This window comes from Coffea eugenioides, chromosome 2, assembly GCF_003713205.1.
Source record: "Coffea eugenioides isolate CCC68of chromosome 2, Ceug_1.0, whole genome shotgun sequence".
Lineage (NCBI taxonomy): Eukaryota > Viridiplantae > Streptophyta > Magnoliopsida > Gentianales > Rubiaceae > Coffea > Coffea eugenioides.
Genome location: NC_040036.1, coordinates 19,520,138 through 19,535,820, shown reverse-complemented (window position 1 = coordinate 19,535,820; position 15,683 = coordinate 19,520,138). Strand labels below are relative to the sequence as shown.

Sequence of the window (15,683 nt, the reverse complement as noted above, 5' to 3'; positions counted from 1 at the left end):
CCCAGTGCTGTAGAAAATACCAGCCGGCTTCCCAGCAAGCTGCTGTGTCCTCCATTGGCCTCCAGTAGCATCAAGAAATGCTTTGAATTGAGCTGCCATCATTCCAAACCTTGTCGGGAAGCCAAAAACAAATCCATCAGCCTCAGAAAGTTGATGAGGTGATATAATAGGCACATCACTCTTTGGAGGCGCACTCATTTTGGAAAGGACCTCCTGTGGCAAGGTCTCAGCAACCTGTGCCAAACAGACTAAATTTGTAACATATCTCCAATGAGAAAAAGCAACTTTCTAGAATTGGATGCGATAATGGACTATAATGAAGGCAATCAACACATCTCTTACATAAATGAGCAGAAGTTTAAAAATTTTACAAATAATGTACTTGTGGAGATTGATGATACTCCTCAAGTTGGATGGCCATGCCAATCAATAGCTAATCATTTCAGTCATATCCCCCAACATGTTCCAAAGAACATCAAGGATTTTTCATACCATCTATTGATACCCCCAGACACCAATGCAACCAAAAAAACTATATCTCAACAGAATTTTAACTAATTGAAGAAACTTTCTACCAGATGAAAAAAGCTCAAACTTAAGCATGCGTGAGCGTAACACATGACAAGGAAGAATAACATGGAAATCATAAGAGCAGAGCACCTAGGACAATGTGTTGTTAAGAACAGCAAGCACAATGCAACTAATAACTGAAAAAACTATAACAGATGAACATGTTACACCTAAGCAGTGACTCTAAAGTTCATCAACAACACTGCAGGAGCACATTATATAGACTCAGGTGATATTTGTGTTTTGCCTATCTGTGAAAAAAAAATGATGCGACAATATCACCAACCTGCCACATTTTGGCTTCAACTCCTTCAACACATGATGCCCCTTTCTTTATTGCTTCTGCTAATTTCTCCACATGTCCATACATAGAATAGTACCTACAGAGAAATGAAAGTGGATTACCCAATAATCTAGTCAAACTACTAGTAAGCTAGAAAGAAGAGCTATGCAAAAGGAATTGCTGTGTAATTCTCTTATACTACTATCCCATGCCAACTCATTATTAAATCAAACTACCTAACCTGGTCAACCGTGTAAAACACCAAAAAAATCAATGATTTAGACAGTACTTTTCCAAGCAAAACACATGCAAAATCACCACACATCTCGGGAACACCCAGCAGAAGACGACAAACAATGAGATAAACAAAAAAGAGAAAAATGTGAACATCTCTTAAGCATTAGCCATGTTGGTGCATGATAATACATTCTCCGGTTTGTAAAGGAGATTCACCAAATTTCTCAAGGCTCCATCCAGAATTCAGCTTACATTGGATGATCCCACACTATGTGCTACTAAAATGAGGACTTAGCAGAAAAACAAACTTGAAGAGCAGATCACGTAATGCACGCAGACATTGCAGGAAACCCAAAGATTAAAACCAGAATCACAAGAATGTTTTAATGTCTTCAAACATGATCAAGTACTCGGTCAAGTATCCAGCATGCAGGATACCAAAGTCACCAAATACCGTCCTGTTTCTTCTATATTAATGCTATAGACCATATTGCATCTCCTAAAAATACTTTAAAACAATTCTATATGCATAACCATATATTCTGCAAACAGAGCAACAAATACAAGGACTCCACGTAGATAACCAATAGCTCGATGAAATAAAAAGGCAGGTCCACTGATTAAACTATCAAAAGATCATGATTTCTAGAGCATAAAAGCCGCAAACATTCATCAGAGATTCCCTGTAGTTGCATCAAGCAGATATACATCATCAGAAAGATCAGATTACTTTTAGTTTATCTGCTGCATCAAGTAGACATGAGATTACCACAAGAATCATCTTTGTAAACAATTCTGCAATGTCACTAACACTTCCTCGTCGTTGATCTATTGCTTAAGAAAAGCTACTTTAAAACAAGGTCCATGGTATTAAAAGTACAAAATCAAAATCATGAATCTGTAATCCTGCCTGATTTATCCATACTTCATAGATGAAATATCAAATAGAACGCTCAATACAATTAGAATTTTAAAACTGGATAAAACAAATACGATGATAGAAAATGCTGAAGCTGATCATCGGCATTTTTATCACTTCCGTTCCCCCAAAACCTCTGCAGAAATTCCAACAAAATCATAATCTTACCAGAATTACAACAAACTAGTTATTACTATAAACAGATTACTTCGCATAACATTGATGATTTTCATATAGCACAACTCAAGTAAACAATTAAAAATTCTAGAGTTTTACAAACTGTACCTCCCTAAATATTTTGCATATTAGGTCATCGAAATCCAAACCCTTCTATTCAAAAAGAAATGCACCACGATTGATTCCCAAGAGCATCTATTTATCGACGTTATCAGTAATATAACCATCCGACTAAATCAAACTCAGAGACAAAAGAAAATGAAGTTGAATATACTCACACAATATAGACCTTAGTCGCCATGAAATCGACGCTGTGGAGAATTTGGTCCCAAATGCGTTGAAAATCGTTTCGAGTAGAATAGAGAGAGTGATAGAGAGAGGACCAGAGAGGAGAAGGAAGGGATGAACCAAGGCCTGTATTTATAATGGGGGCAATACGGATTAGTGAAAATTGGTCACCAGTAGTGATTAGTGGACTAATAACTAACTAAATACATTTATTTAGTGAATGGAATCTTACAGGTAACGATGGCGTTTGGAATGTGGGATTGCGTTAATAAGGGCATGTTTGTTAGCCAAAATCGGTAATGCACAAATGGGTATTATTAACACTAGTGCTCAATGCACACCCAATGGGTGTGCAATCAGAAAATACATACTATTTATGATCATATATTTTGAATAAAATTTTTATTGCTGAAGTAAACTTTAATCTTTTAAATATCTTTCATAAAATAATTTTATCTTGGTAGTTATAATGTTTAGGAGTAGTTATGTTGAAAATATATACTTAAATAGTTAAAAGTAAAAATAGTGATAGATAGTTATAAGTAATTAAAGTAAAAGTAGCTTTTATAAAGATGAAAAAGGAAGTTCATAAAGTTCATAAAGTAACGATAAAATGTTAAACGTAATATTAAAGCCCTTCCTCAGGTTTTATATATAGTATAGATACTTGGACAACCTTGACCACCTAAGCAAAGTGATAGTTACCAATACCACTTTGCCATCTTAGCTATATAGAATTAGAAATTTCGCTGGTAACTTGCATCTTAATCTGCAAAATAGATATGTATAATTCATAAGAAATTTTTTATGCACGTTTGTTTATATAAAAGTACTATTTATAAAACAATGTAAAAAAAAACACTAATTTCGAATTCCGTGTGCTCTTAATTCTCAAGAAAATAGAAGTACATTACTCAACCAATGCATTAATTCATATAAAGATTGTCCCTCCTCATTTGTAATACAAACTTCACAAAATTCAATAGAGTTAATTAATCCCCAATATTGACTTTCATACTAAAAGTTGATTGGTATGAAAAATGTTTGTGCATTCATATAACATTATTAAATCGAATGCATAATATTTGTAATTATTTCATTTTCAAATCAAATTAAGCATGCTATTACATCCATTTTTTATCCATATATAGATCATTTTCTACTATACATTTTTATTTTTATTTTAGGAGCCAACTTTCATCAAAATGGCAATTCATAAATGATGTACATATTTTATCATACTTTGAACTATTGTTAAACAAATCCCACCTATTAATTATTTTGGAAAAGATTTCTTACTTTGAATGACACCACCATGCATAACACGGGTGTTTAGACTAGTTATTAAGTATCATTTAGCATACTTGCTGAGTAAAATTGAACCGACTCACCTTAAAGGAGGAATTGGCTACAAGGAAAAGTATAAGATGCATACTTAGTTGCAGGTAAGGATTTAAATTTGTACCTACACAAAAAATTTAAAGCATGCGTAGTATAACTATCGAAGTGTAGTAGCACGCCCCTGCAAAGTTAGATCTAGTATTATTACTACATGAGAGCTAGATAATTTGTTGTGTTTGGATTGCATTTTTCATGATTTTTCATGAAAAAATTACTGTAGCGATTTGATGTATGTGAGGAAAAAAGGTATTAGGGAAATGTGATAACGGAAAACGACGTAATTTTACGACGGAAAATCGCAATCCAAACAAGGCAATTTATGTCTAAAAAAGAGAAATTTAAAAGTTACTTTCCACACACGGGCATAAGAAATTTATAAATTACTATCAATGTAGGAGAGCTGGATATAATAAATTTAGAAACTCCGCATAAAAAAAGACATTTAGAAATTACTTTAAATGCATGGGTACGTTTAGGGCTTCAGATAAATGCAATTGATTATGTTTACAACCTTTTGAGGAATCATGCTTCTGAGATAACTAAGGTGTGCATACTAATACATTCATGCCTCAAAAATAGATGTAAAAATCAAGCAAATAAGATATATATATATATATATATATATATATGGACACATCTTGAAATATACAATTCAATGCGATATAGTAAGAAAGGATATAATGCTTGCTTTTATTTATGGAAGGGAAAGATTGTTAATGAGCATCAAATGTTAGCAATACTGAAGTGATCTATTACTGATAATTGAATCATTTCATTTCATTTTTTTCCCAAAAATGACACCACCTAAAACCCATCTTAGCTAACCATAGGAATGATAGGCGTCCTAATGGGCAGATGTCACCTATGGGATGGGATTGATTGAACCACTGAGCTTAGCTCAGTGGCCACCACCAAAGTTGGTTGGGTGGAAGATAAGGAGATCAAATCCTGCCTCCCACCATTGGTCACAAAATGTGGCAAGCCACTACGGGTGCACTCGTCTGGTCCGGTAAGTGGTTCAGTCCCCTCTGATTTTTTCTTGATCTCTCCAGGTCCTCCCTTTTCTGTAGCATAGAATAATTGTAGGTCTATCGTATCGACAAAAAAAAAAAAAGAAGATTGGATTGATTGCCCAAATTGGAATTAAGCAAGGGATAAGGATAGGATTAACAGGAATAAATTGTGTTCCCAATGAACAAAATTTTTGGGGGTCATCCCATTCCCATTTCCCAATCAACGCCAAGGACTCAGACGAGCGTTCCCGACGGGTCATGTGGCCATGCCCATGCGTACTGGTGGATTACGGTCAAAGAAAGAAAACAACAGGAGAATAATAGTAACACAATAATACTTGCTACTTAGTAAAGGAGTTTTGCACAAGCGAGAGGGGTGGGTGACCCTGCAATGATGATATATTGTTGTCACGCTCATCATCATCATCATTTTCATTGCTAGAAAAACAAAAAAGAAAAAAAAAAGAAAGGAAGTGGCTGTCCAGATAATGCCAGCTTAATCTACTTTTTTTTTTCTGTCTAATTATGTTGAGAGCTCGTTTAGAGTGTAAAACGTGTGGATAATTATATGAAAGTGCTTTGGGTCTGTGGACCAATCAGGTTTTCGGAATCCTGCAAGCTGGCCTATAAGATGTCTGGTTTTGTTTGACCGAATTTTTCAAGGGTATGGGAAATGATGATGTTGATGACAAGGGTGGAAAAGACTGAAACAAAAAAAAATTAAATAGCTGTAGCGGTAGTGTAATTTTGGTGTATTCCCTTTTCATGTTTCTCTTTCTCTCTTGAGATAAATCTTTCCTTGATCCAATTATTTGAATTTGGACCACTGGTTGGTTGATGGTAATTTGACTTTTGGTGGACAAGAGATTCGCAAAGATGACGCACCATGGCTTGCAAGGCTGACCAAAGCTCAAAATTTACACTATTAGATCTTCTAGACTTCCTACAAGTAAACTACTTGTCAAATATTGGAGAGAGATGTGGACAGATTTCTAAAAACTGGCTTAACATGGAAATTCGTTTTTAAGTAGTAGTGAAACATCAGCAGGTTTCACATTTAGTACTCTTGCCTAACATTTGCCGTGTTTGGATGCTGAATCCGAGTTGGTGAGCATTACTTTCATTGAAGCAAAACACTTTCCCGTAATGAAATTGATATGGAATTTTTCTTTCTGTTTTGTTTTTCCCAATTAATTTAATGCAATTTTTATCTATGGGACCAGCCCATGAATGGATACGACATCTATTGAGGGGTCACCACCACAGAGACAGAGGCAATTCCATGGTGGTGGTGCATGAAATCAGTAGTGATCACTAATCAAAGATGGGAATTTCTTTTCTTTGGCATTTGGCAGTTGGCACAACTGCCGTGCCTCTGTTTCTGCATTTCTGGTCTCCATGATCTAGAAGAAAGGCCCACATTGCCATGAACACAATATCGCTTTTTATTCAAGAATTCAACAAGGTTGCCAGCACTCAAGATACTGTTCATTCTTGCTTCCTTACGGCAAAAGTCAGATAATACTTTAATAATATGTTCCTCCCTTTAGTTCCTCCTGTCTTGTTTTGGCCAACTTTTCTACTCCCCTCGCTGTCTAGTTGCTTGGCAACATTTGAGTCGAGAAATGATGAGTCTTGCATAAGGATTCATATCCCTAGATAATATCCTAGACGTGGGGTCCAAAACTCCAATTTTTATTTTTTTTTTCTTTCTTGAAGATTGAGGAGCTGAAGGATGCCCTAGAGTTGCAGGCTCATACAGCAAGGAAGGAGTCACATTCTCGCCCCATACGTCACATATTTTAGGTACCACTCGATATTTTTCCGTAGCTGTCATGATAATCAGTTATAGGACTTCTCCAGTCATCATCTGTATATTATATTAATTTAAAAGAGCAGATGAAATTCATGATCAATTCAAATGATCTGCATGCACATCTTTGCAGCTCCACTCTTTCAACTTTTGAGATATACAAACTGAGTTCCTCAAAGATAATTTACAAGTTTAATATGGTAAGAAGAGGAAACACAAGTAACCTAGCATTTTAAGGTTTTAGCTCAAGCATCTCATCTTTACACCTTTGACTAGCATAAACATTTACATGACAGAATGTTACAGCACCAGTAAATGTGATTCCAATGCAGTAATGCCCAATGTCAGGCTATATTCTTCTCTCCACCGAACATCACTTGTAATAGGCGCCATAAACTATTATATGCTGGTGCGCATCACTTTGATCTCGTCTAGGCTGTTTTGACACTCCTAAGAACCTCCTGCCGGGTGCAGTTAAAATTTTCATGTAACATTTGCTCAAAAAAATGACAGATGATTCACAACCCTGAATCCAATGGTGGCTAAGAAGCCCCTAAACAGCTCCAAATATGAAGTCAAAGCACTCGAAACAATCCTTGGAGCCTTGGGAGAAAGCAAGTCGAATTTCCTGTGCAATAACTGGTGTCACACCAACATGAAGAAGGAAACCTTGAACATAACTCAATAGCAGCCTCAGATTACCAAGAACATTCTCTTTCAGCTTGTCCAGATTTACCAGCTACTCGATCTTTCTGAGCAAATCTACACCTTCATATGTAAAAGGGGAACAACTCCCAAAATTTCTTGGTTCAAAATCAAAATCTACCACACAAAATTTCTTGCCTTACGAAGAACAAAAAATCAGTAACCTGAGTAATTTAAGTTTGACAATCACTATACTCGAAAGCAGATCAACGATCCGTTCCTCATGTACACATGAAAAGTCAGTTTGATTTCCAGGATTCGCTTCCGTTGTATCCCATGGAATGGTCAATTTTACTCCCAAGCTTCCGGAGGATTTTTTCAGAAACATTCCAAACTTCAAAGGATGATGCATGCACTGTTTGTGGCACATTGGATCAATACGCTTGAACTCAATAATCCCATGGCACTGATTTAATACAGTTTCCGGTGATGGTAGTAATGGTGTCAGGATTAGGAACCCTTTTAAGATTCATTCAATTAGCCCTCAAGAGGACATGTTTCTTTTCCAGCCGTTATTTTTGACAGGGTCCATTTGCTAAGCATAAATCCAAATTGACCTGCTAAGCTGGGCTGTTAATTCAACCACAACGAGCCATTCAGAGGACCACCTTCAATGTCACTTTTTTGGGGCCTTCCACATTGGTAAGGTTGGATTCCAGGAAATAGGTCATTAATACCAGGCGTTGATTCCCATCCAAGCTTGATGCCTGGTAAGTAGTACACAAGATTTCCTAAATGTCAATCATCAACTGGCAAGACAAATGATCTTTTAGCCACGTAAATGCCACATTTATCTTGGGACATTTTTGCACTAAATGTCTAATTACAGGTCACCAGAGATACCTGGACCTTTTAACCCCTTTCATTCTATGCTCTCACCATCCCTAAATGATCCCAGAGCAACAAAATCGCTAGTCGTAACAGATGGTTTTGAAAAGTTAATATCAAAATATGTTGATGAAAACAGAACTTTTAGCAATGAGCAGGTTTTTAACAAGGTTATCTAATAAGAAGTTGAAGATAGACAGATGCATCACAGACATTTACCAGGCATAGACGATAGAATGCACTAAAGTTTTCTAGAAAAGATACTACGTAATTAGTAGACATATTATGGAAATGTAGCTAAAATCTACACAATGGACGAGCAAAGAGTACTACAATTGTTGGAGTCCCAATAGCAAAGAACTTCTGCGCAATCTTCTTCGAGGAACTAACTCATAAGATGAACGAGCAAAATCTGAAAACAACTGAAATACTGAATGCAGACAACAACTAAATTACATGCTGTCAAATTCATTAAGTGGTAACAATTGCTCATAACGTCCTTAGATAAACTAAGTATAAACGTTTCAATTTGCTTTTAAGTACTTGTCTCGCAAACAGTCATGACGCATGTTACATTGCAGAAGTTAAAACCAGGAAATATCAGGAAAATATTAACCGAGAAACTAACAGATATACGACAACTAGTACCACCTGGATACAAAAAGTGCCAAATTGGCAAGGTGGAGACATTTGGTTCATCTGCAGAACTTTCCAGCATCAAGCTCTGAACACTTAAATATTGCCATTCATGTTTCTAAAGTGTACACCAATGATTTCGAATTAGTTAAGACAAGAATGCCTGTACATAATGTAAGATGATAAAGGATCCATTTGGGAAACCAAAAACAATGGTGGATTCGTCGGAGTTTTTGACTAATAAGCGAACCGTTTTGGAACACGGTTGGGGAGCTGAATGATATGCCACCAGCTACTGTGCCAAGCGAAAAAAAGGAAAATGCAAAAGAGTTAAAAGGAACTATTGAGCAACTGCCACAAAGGAGTCATGCAATTGGAATTCATCATACTATAGGCTTTACAGGCAAGACTTGCAAAGAAAATTACTACTAAATTAGTAAATTTGAAGAGCTTCCTATATTTGATTTTTTTTTCCCTTTCTGTTATCTAGAGATCTCAAAAGTCAATCTCATATCAAGAAAATTATTAATCAATCAGCGAAAAATGTATAACCCAAAACAAATTCAAATTAAATGGGTTGAATAAATTTGTTTCGTCATTTAACTGTTGTATATTCTCACATAAAAATCCAAACTTGTACAATTAATGATCAAGAATTGTGTTGAACAGAAGTGGTAAATTACAAGACAAAGTCATGATCGTTGAACTCCTGTTGAAGAGCTTCTTCTGACAAAAACTGAAACTGCTCCATCAACTCAGGACTCAATCTGAACATGAGCACGCAGAACTCCATTTGATTGAGAGCCCCATCTCCATCAAAATCTCCTTCTTCAAGCATACTCCTCAGATCTTCATCATTTAAGTCTTGTAATCCCAAGAGAGCAGAATTCCTCTTCAGACTCTCGAATGTGATGACCCCTTTATCACTATCCATTAATAGCTGAAACCCATGGCACAGCTCACCAATCAGTCCATCCCCACCTAGCTTCTCAGCCATAAGAGGCAAGAAATCATGGAAATTTGACTGAGACTTGGACGCCATTTTGGAAAAAGAGAGAGTTGATACTGGATAAAACTTGTAGAGAAGTAGAATGTTTGGTTTGTGAGGTGGCTTGGGGGATTGTGGGATGTATATAGGACATGGAGATAGGTCGAAAGGAGAGTGGGGGTTTCTCAGAAGTGGGAGAGAAAGAGCCCTTTGGGGGGAGACAACTAAAGTACAGCTAGTTTTACGCGAAGGCCGGTTGGCCTTGGGCTGGCTTGCCCGCTAACTCTTACAAGAAGCGATCGGAAAGAAATTGCCTCTCGCTTTCGGTCAATGGCCGCCTTTTTTTATTCTCATGCAGAACTTTGTCGTCTTTGAATTAGGAAAGTAAGAGGCGTTTTTTCAATCCTAGCTTTGGCTCTCTCTTTTATTTTGTTACTAGTGAGACGCCTGCGCGTTGCGCAGAGCGCTAATATTTCCCGTGTTAAATTATTTAATTTTTAATCGTTATATATTTTTTATAACGTAGAGAGTTATATAATTATTATAAGTCTGACTTGAATTATAAAATAATAGTGCGGTAAATTGGTTGGGTGGCATATAAGTAATATGTTTGTGAATATTGGAAGGATTATTTGTTGTACTATAATGTTAATAAATACTATATTGAAAACACATTGCAATGTCACATTTGTTGTGATGTCTAAATTATTAGTCTGATGATTTGAATGTATATATTAATTTAGAAGATACCCGTCTATATTTATGTATATCTCTATTACTCACTAAATTCCATAAATATGGGCCTATTTCCTTTTTTTTTTTGCACAAATTAAAACATTCAATCAATATAATCACAACAATTATTTTTCTTTCATATTTTTGTAAAATGCCGCTCACTAATATTAGATCATTAATCCACATTAAGATCCATGTATTATACATTGTTTTTGAAATTTAAAGTACTTTAATTTTTTTAATGTAAGAAACAATCTAATTAATCTTGCATGTTTGACTAAAAGAATAATACAACATTGCTTTTCAATTTAAAGCAATTTTGAGCCATTATGAAAAATGAATATGCTAAAAATTTTATAATAATTATATATATACATTAAATATGGATATTTATTTAACAATATAAAAGTGAGAGTTGCCCTATAAACAGTGTTTTTTTGTCGAGCGGTTATCCTGCAATTGTTATTAGATATCCAAGCTATTAGTAAATAACAAACTAATTATTCTTTTTTATAGAATGAAAAGAATAAGAATAAAAACAAGGGCATTAAAAATTTGTAATAATTATATAGAGTAAATATGGATATATAGACTAATATATCTTTATAATTGTATGTTTTAAAAAGTAGTAGGATTAGAAACCATTTTAAGTCCAAACCCTTGACACCTTAACTGATTTTGGTTATTTGTGATAACAATGTTGGACTTCTCTCTCTCTTTTTTTTTTCTTTTTCTGCTGTTCAATTTTTAGGAATCGTGCCGTCAAAAGCTACTCCTGAACATGCTAAACAACCACTGCATTCAACAATTTTACAGAACACTATTTTATTTCATTTTATTTCATTTTTTTGCAATATATGCATTGATCTTTTTGGCAAACAATTTTATTTCATGTCACAGTAATAAAATTCATTTTTTAAAGTCACTAATGCCAATAATAATTTATTAATTATTTCCTCAATAATTGTGTCTTTACAGAACACTTAACAATTTTATTTCATGTTAAGCCAACAATAATTTATTAATTATTTCCTCAATAATTGTGCATTTACAGAATACTTCAAAAGCAAATAATTAACCACAAAATTAACTTTGTACTAAAAATACAAGACTAACTTTTAAATTTTGTTTAAAAAGTAAAAAATATCACTAAATTCAACATTCCAACTTAAAGAGCCTAAATAAAAAGGTATATAATAACATTAAATCACATAAATATATTGATTGTATAGTTAGATGTAAGGAATGTAGGCAACAAAGAATATAAAAGGCATCGGATATTTAGTAAAATAAAAGAATATAAATAAGCATGAATAAAAGTAAAAATGGGAAAAATTTAACAAGCATCATGATTAAGAGGAAGGAAAATGTGGGAATTCTCATCTCTCTAATAGGTTTTCAAATGACATGAACAAATCAAAAGTACAAAACAGTAGATTACTCAAAGTCAAAATGGCAATTTTCCAACGAAGAAGAGGAGGGTTTCAAAGAAACATGTAGAAACAAAAAGTGAGGCATCCACAAAAGTGAACAATGAGTCAACAAAAAATAGGGTCAGAAGACAACAAAATTACCAAACAATCAAGCAACTATAGCATGCAGCTTGAACGAAGGAAAAAAGGAATGGCATAACTGAAAAATAAGACAAAACTAAGGCTAAACTAATACTCAAGAATAGCTAAGATGGCCTATCTCTGCGGATCACAATTAGGCAAAAATGATGCAAACAAAGAGGAACAAAGAACAAATAAATTACAAAGAAACCACTCAACTATAACATGCATCTTTGGTCTCCTGAGTAAGGCAGAAACAAGAAATGGCATTAGCGAAAAATGAAGGACTACTAAGGCTAATTCTAATGACATAAGGAACTGCCAAAGACTGATGCAAATGGAATTGCCGAAAAGCCAACAAAACCAACAAATACAAAAGCCATCAAAGTTGCTGAAAATTACGTGATAACCGCTCGACCAAAGGCGTTTTTTAATTTTTTTTTCTTAAATTTTAAAAGTACCTCGGGTTATCACTCGTTAATACTCGAAAGCCTACTTTGGTGAAGGGAGCAAGTAGACAGGATCACCAGCCCACTTCAGTCTGAAAAGCCAGATGTGTGTAACTCTTGAGCACAGAACTCTGTCACAACTTTCAAGATATATACGTTACCACGCGCGGGTATAATCCCTAGTGTGTGGGCTTTACGTGGCCCATTCTTCAAGTGAATTTTTTATTCCTCAATGGGGTTTTTGTTTGGCCCATTTCTCTTTTCGTTTTCTCCATATTTTTTTTTTTTTGGGGTAAGTTCCTCTAATATTTTTGTTGCAGACTTGCAGTTCTCGTGCACACAAAAGGATGGTAACATCATTGAAAATAAGCTCACTATGGTTTGAAGGGACATTTGCAAAACCAACTCAGAGAGAGTCTAATTCGAGTATCACAGTTCGCAAACACACTGCTTTAACTCAAATGAGCAGAAAAGTTAATGCTCTAGCACAATTCGTCGATGCTCGAACAAGCAGGAAAATCGGTGCTTATTAAACCACTGTTGAATACAGAGTTGTAATTCAAACCACCACTGTTTGAAAAAATTCCTTATATAGAGTTATATATAATTCAAATTGTGAGTACACAACGTACCTCTTATACGTTGTCTTGACCCAAAGAATGTAGCAAAAAGCGAAGAGCGAGGGTCCTAAGAGAATGGAATATTTATGATCTGCTAATAAGACGCAGACGCAGACGGATGGGATCCGCCTAGTTTGTGGCCCATTGGGCGGGCTGCAATGTACTCTTGTACCCGACAAAAGCTGACTCGTCACGTGGTCGAGTATGCAAGCAGAATTGTCCGGACCACGTGACCTGATCGTCCTGACCCGAGGCTACCTTCGTCAATTCAACCGGTATTATTCCCTCCTTTTTGTTTCTTTGTTGACTTGATTGAGAAAATGATGATTGAGATGAAAAAGAGAAGGCAAAAGGGTTAATTTTTTTTTTTCCGAAACGATAGAATTTTATAACTTGAGAAAGCTTTACACTTTTGGAGCAAAGGCTCCTATCTTTACAAGAGTGCATTTAGCACTACAAAGTGGCATAATTCCACTTCAAATCACAAAAATTCAACAGAGCAATTTTGCTCAAACTATAGCATAAGCTATCATTGTCATCATGCAATCTTCCAAAAGAGCACATTCGAAACCATAATGACATTTGCAAAAGAGAAGGCAAAAGGGTTAATGCGGCACATAAAATGCACTTGTTGGCGGAGTATATGGTTATTATATTAGATCAAAGTGCGCACTCCACCGCTCCCCCACCCACTTTTGTTAGAAAAAAGTGGGGAAATTTTTTGGCAATTATTGATGAAAAATTGACTTTTGGTGTTGAATTATCTGCAGGGCTCTCTATCATTTTGGCACTTTTAGAATCTATGGATGCTTTGTGCAGCTCAAAAAGCAGGTTCATGATGTTGGAAACTTGGTACTGATCGGTATGGTATATTCATGAACCAGGAAATTAAACAAGGGACTCTCATTTCTTTACTATATATTATCAAACCGGTTTCGAATTCTTTTTATATTATCAACTCAGGGAAAAAGGAACAAATTCTTTGGCTAGCTATCTATAATTTTAAATCTTAATCCTTTACAAAAAGAATAATCTTAAAATAAACTAAACTACTAATCGCATGTTCGACTCCTCAAATACTACTTAAGATCCGTTTGGAGTTGCGGTACCTGATTAAAAAGTATTTTTTTTAATAAAAATGCTTATTATGTGTTTAAGTACTTTTAAATATATTGTTTGGAGATATAATTCTATAAGTACTAATTATATTGGATAATATGTAATTTGAAATTTTTAAAATATATTTATTTCTTTATTTAGTTGATAATATAAGATAAAATGATTAAATTTAATATTTTATTTTTTAAATCACCAAATTTGTGCTTTTAATACCAAAAGTTTCACTTCTAATTTTATAAAATGATATTAACAAAATGCTTCAAAAGTACTTTTTAACATTTAAAATTACATTTTTACTAAAAGCATCGCAACGCCAAATAAATGGGCTCTTAGTAGTAGGCGACTTTTAAGTGTGCAAATAATGTGCTTAATCGATTCTTATTCTAAAAAAAAAAAAAAAAAAGGAAGAGGATTAGCAAATGATAATAACATATAAGCAATCACTAGGACCGTTCTAATGGGAGCTTTTAGAATCTATTCTCTAGATTCAGAATTTAAATCATTCGACTAACAGTTGAAGGGGAAATTCTGATAGAAAATTCTTTTATACTAAAAAAAAAAGTTTGAAATCATATGACTAATAACTTCCTCCTCCCTTTTTCACATACATACGCCGTAATTGTAAAAAATAATCCCACAACAAATATACTCAAATTTCCTAGCGTTAAATGGAAAGGAAAAAATTGATAGATTAAACTTTTTTTAAAAAAAATGAAGAAAGCAAGCTAAATCACCTAATAATTACGTTAGAAAAAAAACTTTCACATAGAGTGAAAAAATATGTGCTTCTAGCATGAAACTATATGAATATTGAAACAACCAGGAAAATTAAGCTACCAAAAGTGAGGAGACTGGACTGCACACTCAAAAAGGGCAAAAAAAATAAAAAATCAAGCCTCAGCTCTTGGATGTGGCTGTGGATTATGCGTAGGATGATGAGATGTAGTCTCTTGATCCTCCTGGTTCATTTCTTGATCAGCTGCTTCTACTCCCCTCGCGGCCACCGGGATGGCATCGCCGGAAGAGCTGCTACTGCGGTGTTCTGCCGCCAACATCCGTCGTGGCACCGGAGAATCGACACGGCCATCTACACAAGCGGAACACTTAGCTTCAACCCAGCTTTCGAAGTCATAGTGCGGCCCATGACCGAATACCCCCCGCCCGGAACACAGCCTACCTATCATAACAGCAAGCGCACCAAGTATGCTTATCACGGCCAAAACCGCAATTACTGGTCCAACTGACCCGTGACCCGAATGAGCTGCATAGGCTTGCTGCTGAGCAGCCACCACCATTGGCGGCGGTTGCTGTTGCACAAAAGGGTCTAATAGTGGTGGCGGAGTGGACAT

General features: G+C 35.2%; 3 protein-coding genes across 3 annotated transcripts in view; all 3 read right to left on the bottom strand.

The window, feature by feature from the left end:
* The window catches only part of LOC113759046, an 11,337-nt gene extending 8,551 nt beyond the window's left edge, over positions 1 to 2,786 (bottom strand). The window contains exons 1-4 of the mRNA XM_027301675.1: positions 2,707 to 2,786; positions 2,465 to 2,600; positions 857 to 950; positions 2 to 234 (exon numbers count right to left, since the gene is read on the bottom strand). Of these exons, the coding sequence (XP_027157476.1) occupies positions 2 to 234; positions 857 to 950; positions 2,465 to 2,600; positions 2,707 to 2,752 (509 nt within the window). The 5' untranslated portion in view covers positions 2,753 to 2,786. The remainder of the gene's footprint in view (position 1; positions 235 to 856; positions 951 to 2,464; positions 2,601 to 2,706) is intronic.
* A 6,661-nt stretch (positions 2,787 to 9,447) lies between these two features.
* LOC113762870 (calcium-binding protein KRP1-like) lies at positions 9,448 to 10,123 on the bottom strand. Its single transcript, XM_027306492.1, has one exon. It carries the CDS (start codon positions 9,910 to 9,912, stop codon positions 9,550 to 9,552), a length of 363 nt encoding a protein of 120 aa, XP_027162293.1. The 5' UTR covers positions 9,913 to 10,123; the 3' UTR covers positions 9,448 to 9,549.
* Positions 10,124 to 15,224: 5,101 nt separating this feature from the next.
* LOC113759039 lies at positions 15,225 to 15,683 on the bottom strand. Its single transcript, XM_027301670.1, has one exon. It carries the CDS (start codon positions 15,681 to 15,683, stop codon positions 15,225 to 15,227), a length of 459 nt encoding a protein of 152 aa, XP_027157471.1.

Coding starts and splice junctions, on each gene's coding strand:
- LOC113762870 (XM_027306492.1), bottom strand. CDS start 9,912: ATGGCGTCCAAGTCTCAGTCAAATTTCCATGATTTCTTGCCTCTTATG.
- LOC113759039 (XM_027301670.1), bottom strand. CDS start 15,683: ATGTCCACTCCGCCACCACTATTAGACCCTTTTGTGCAACAGCAACCG.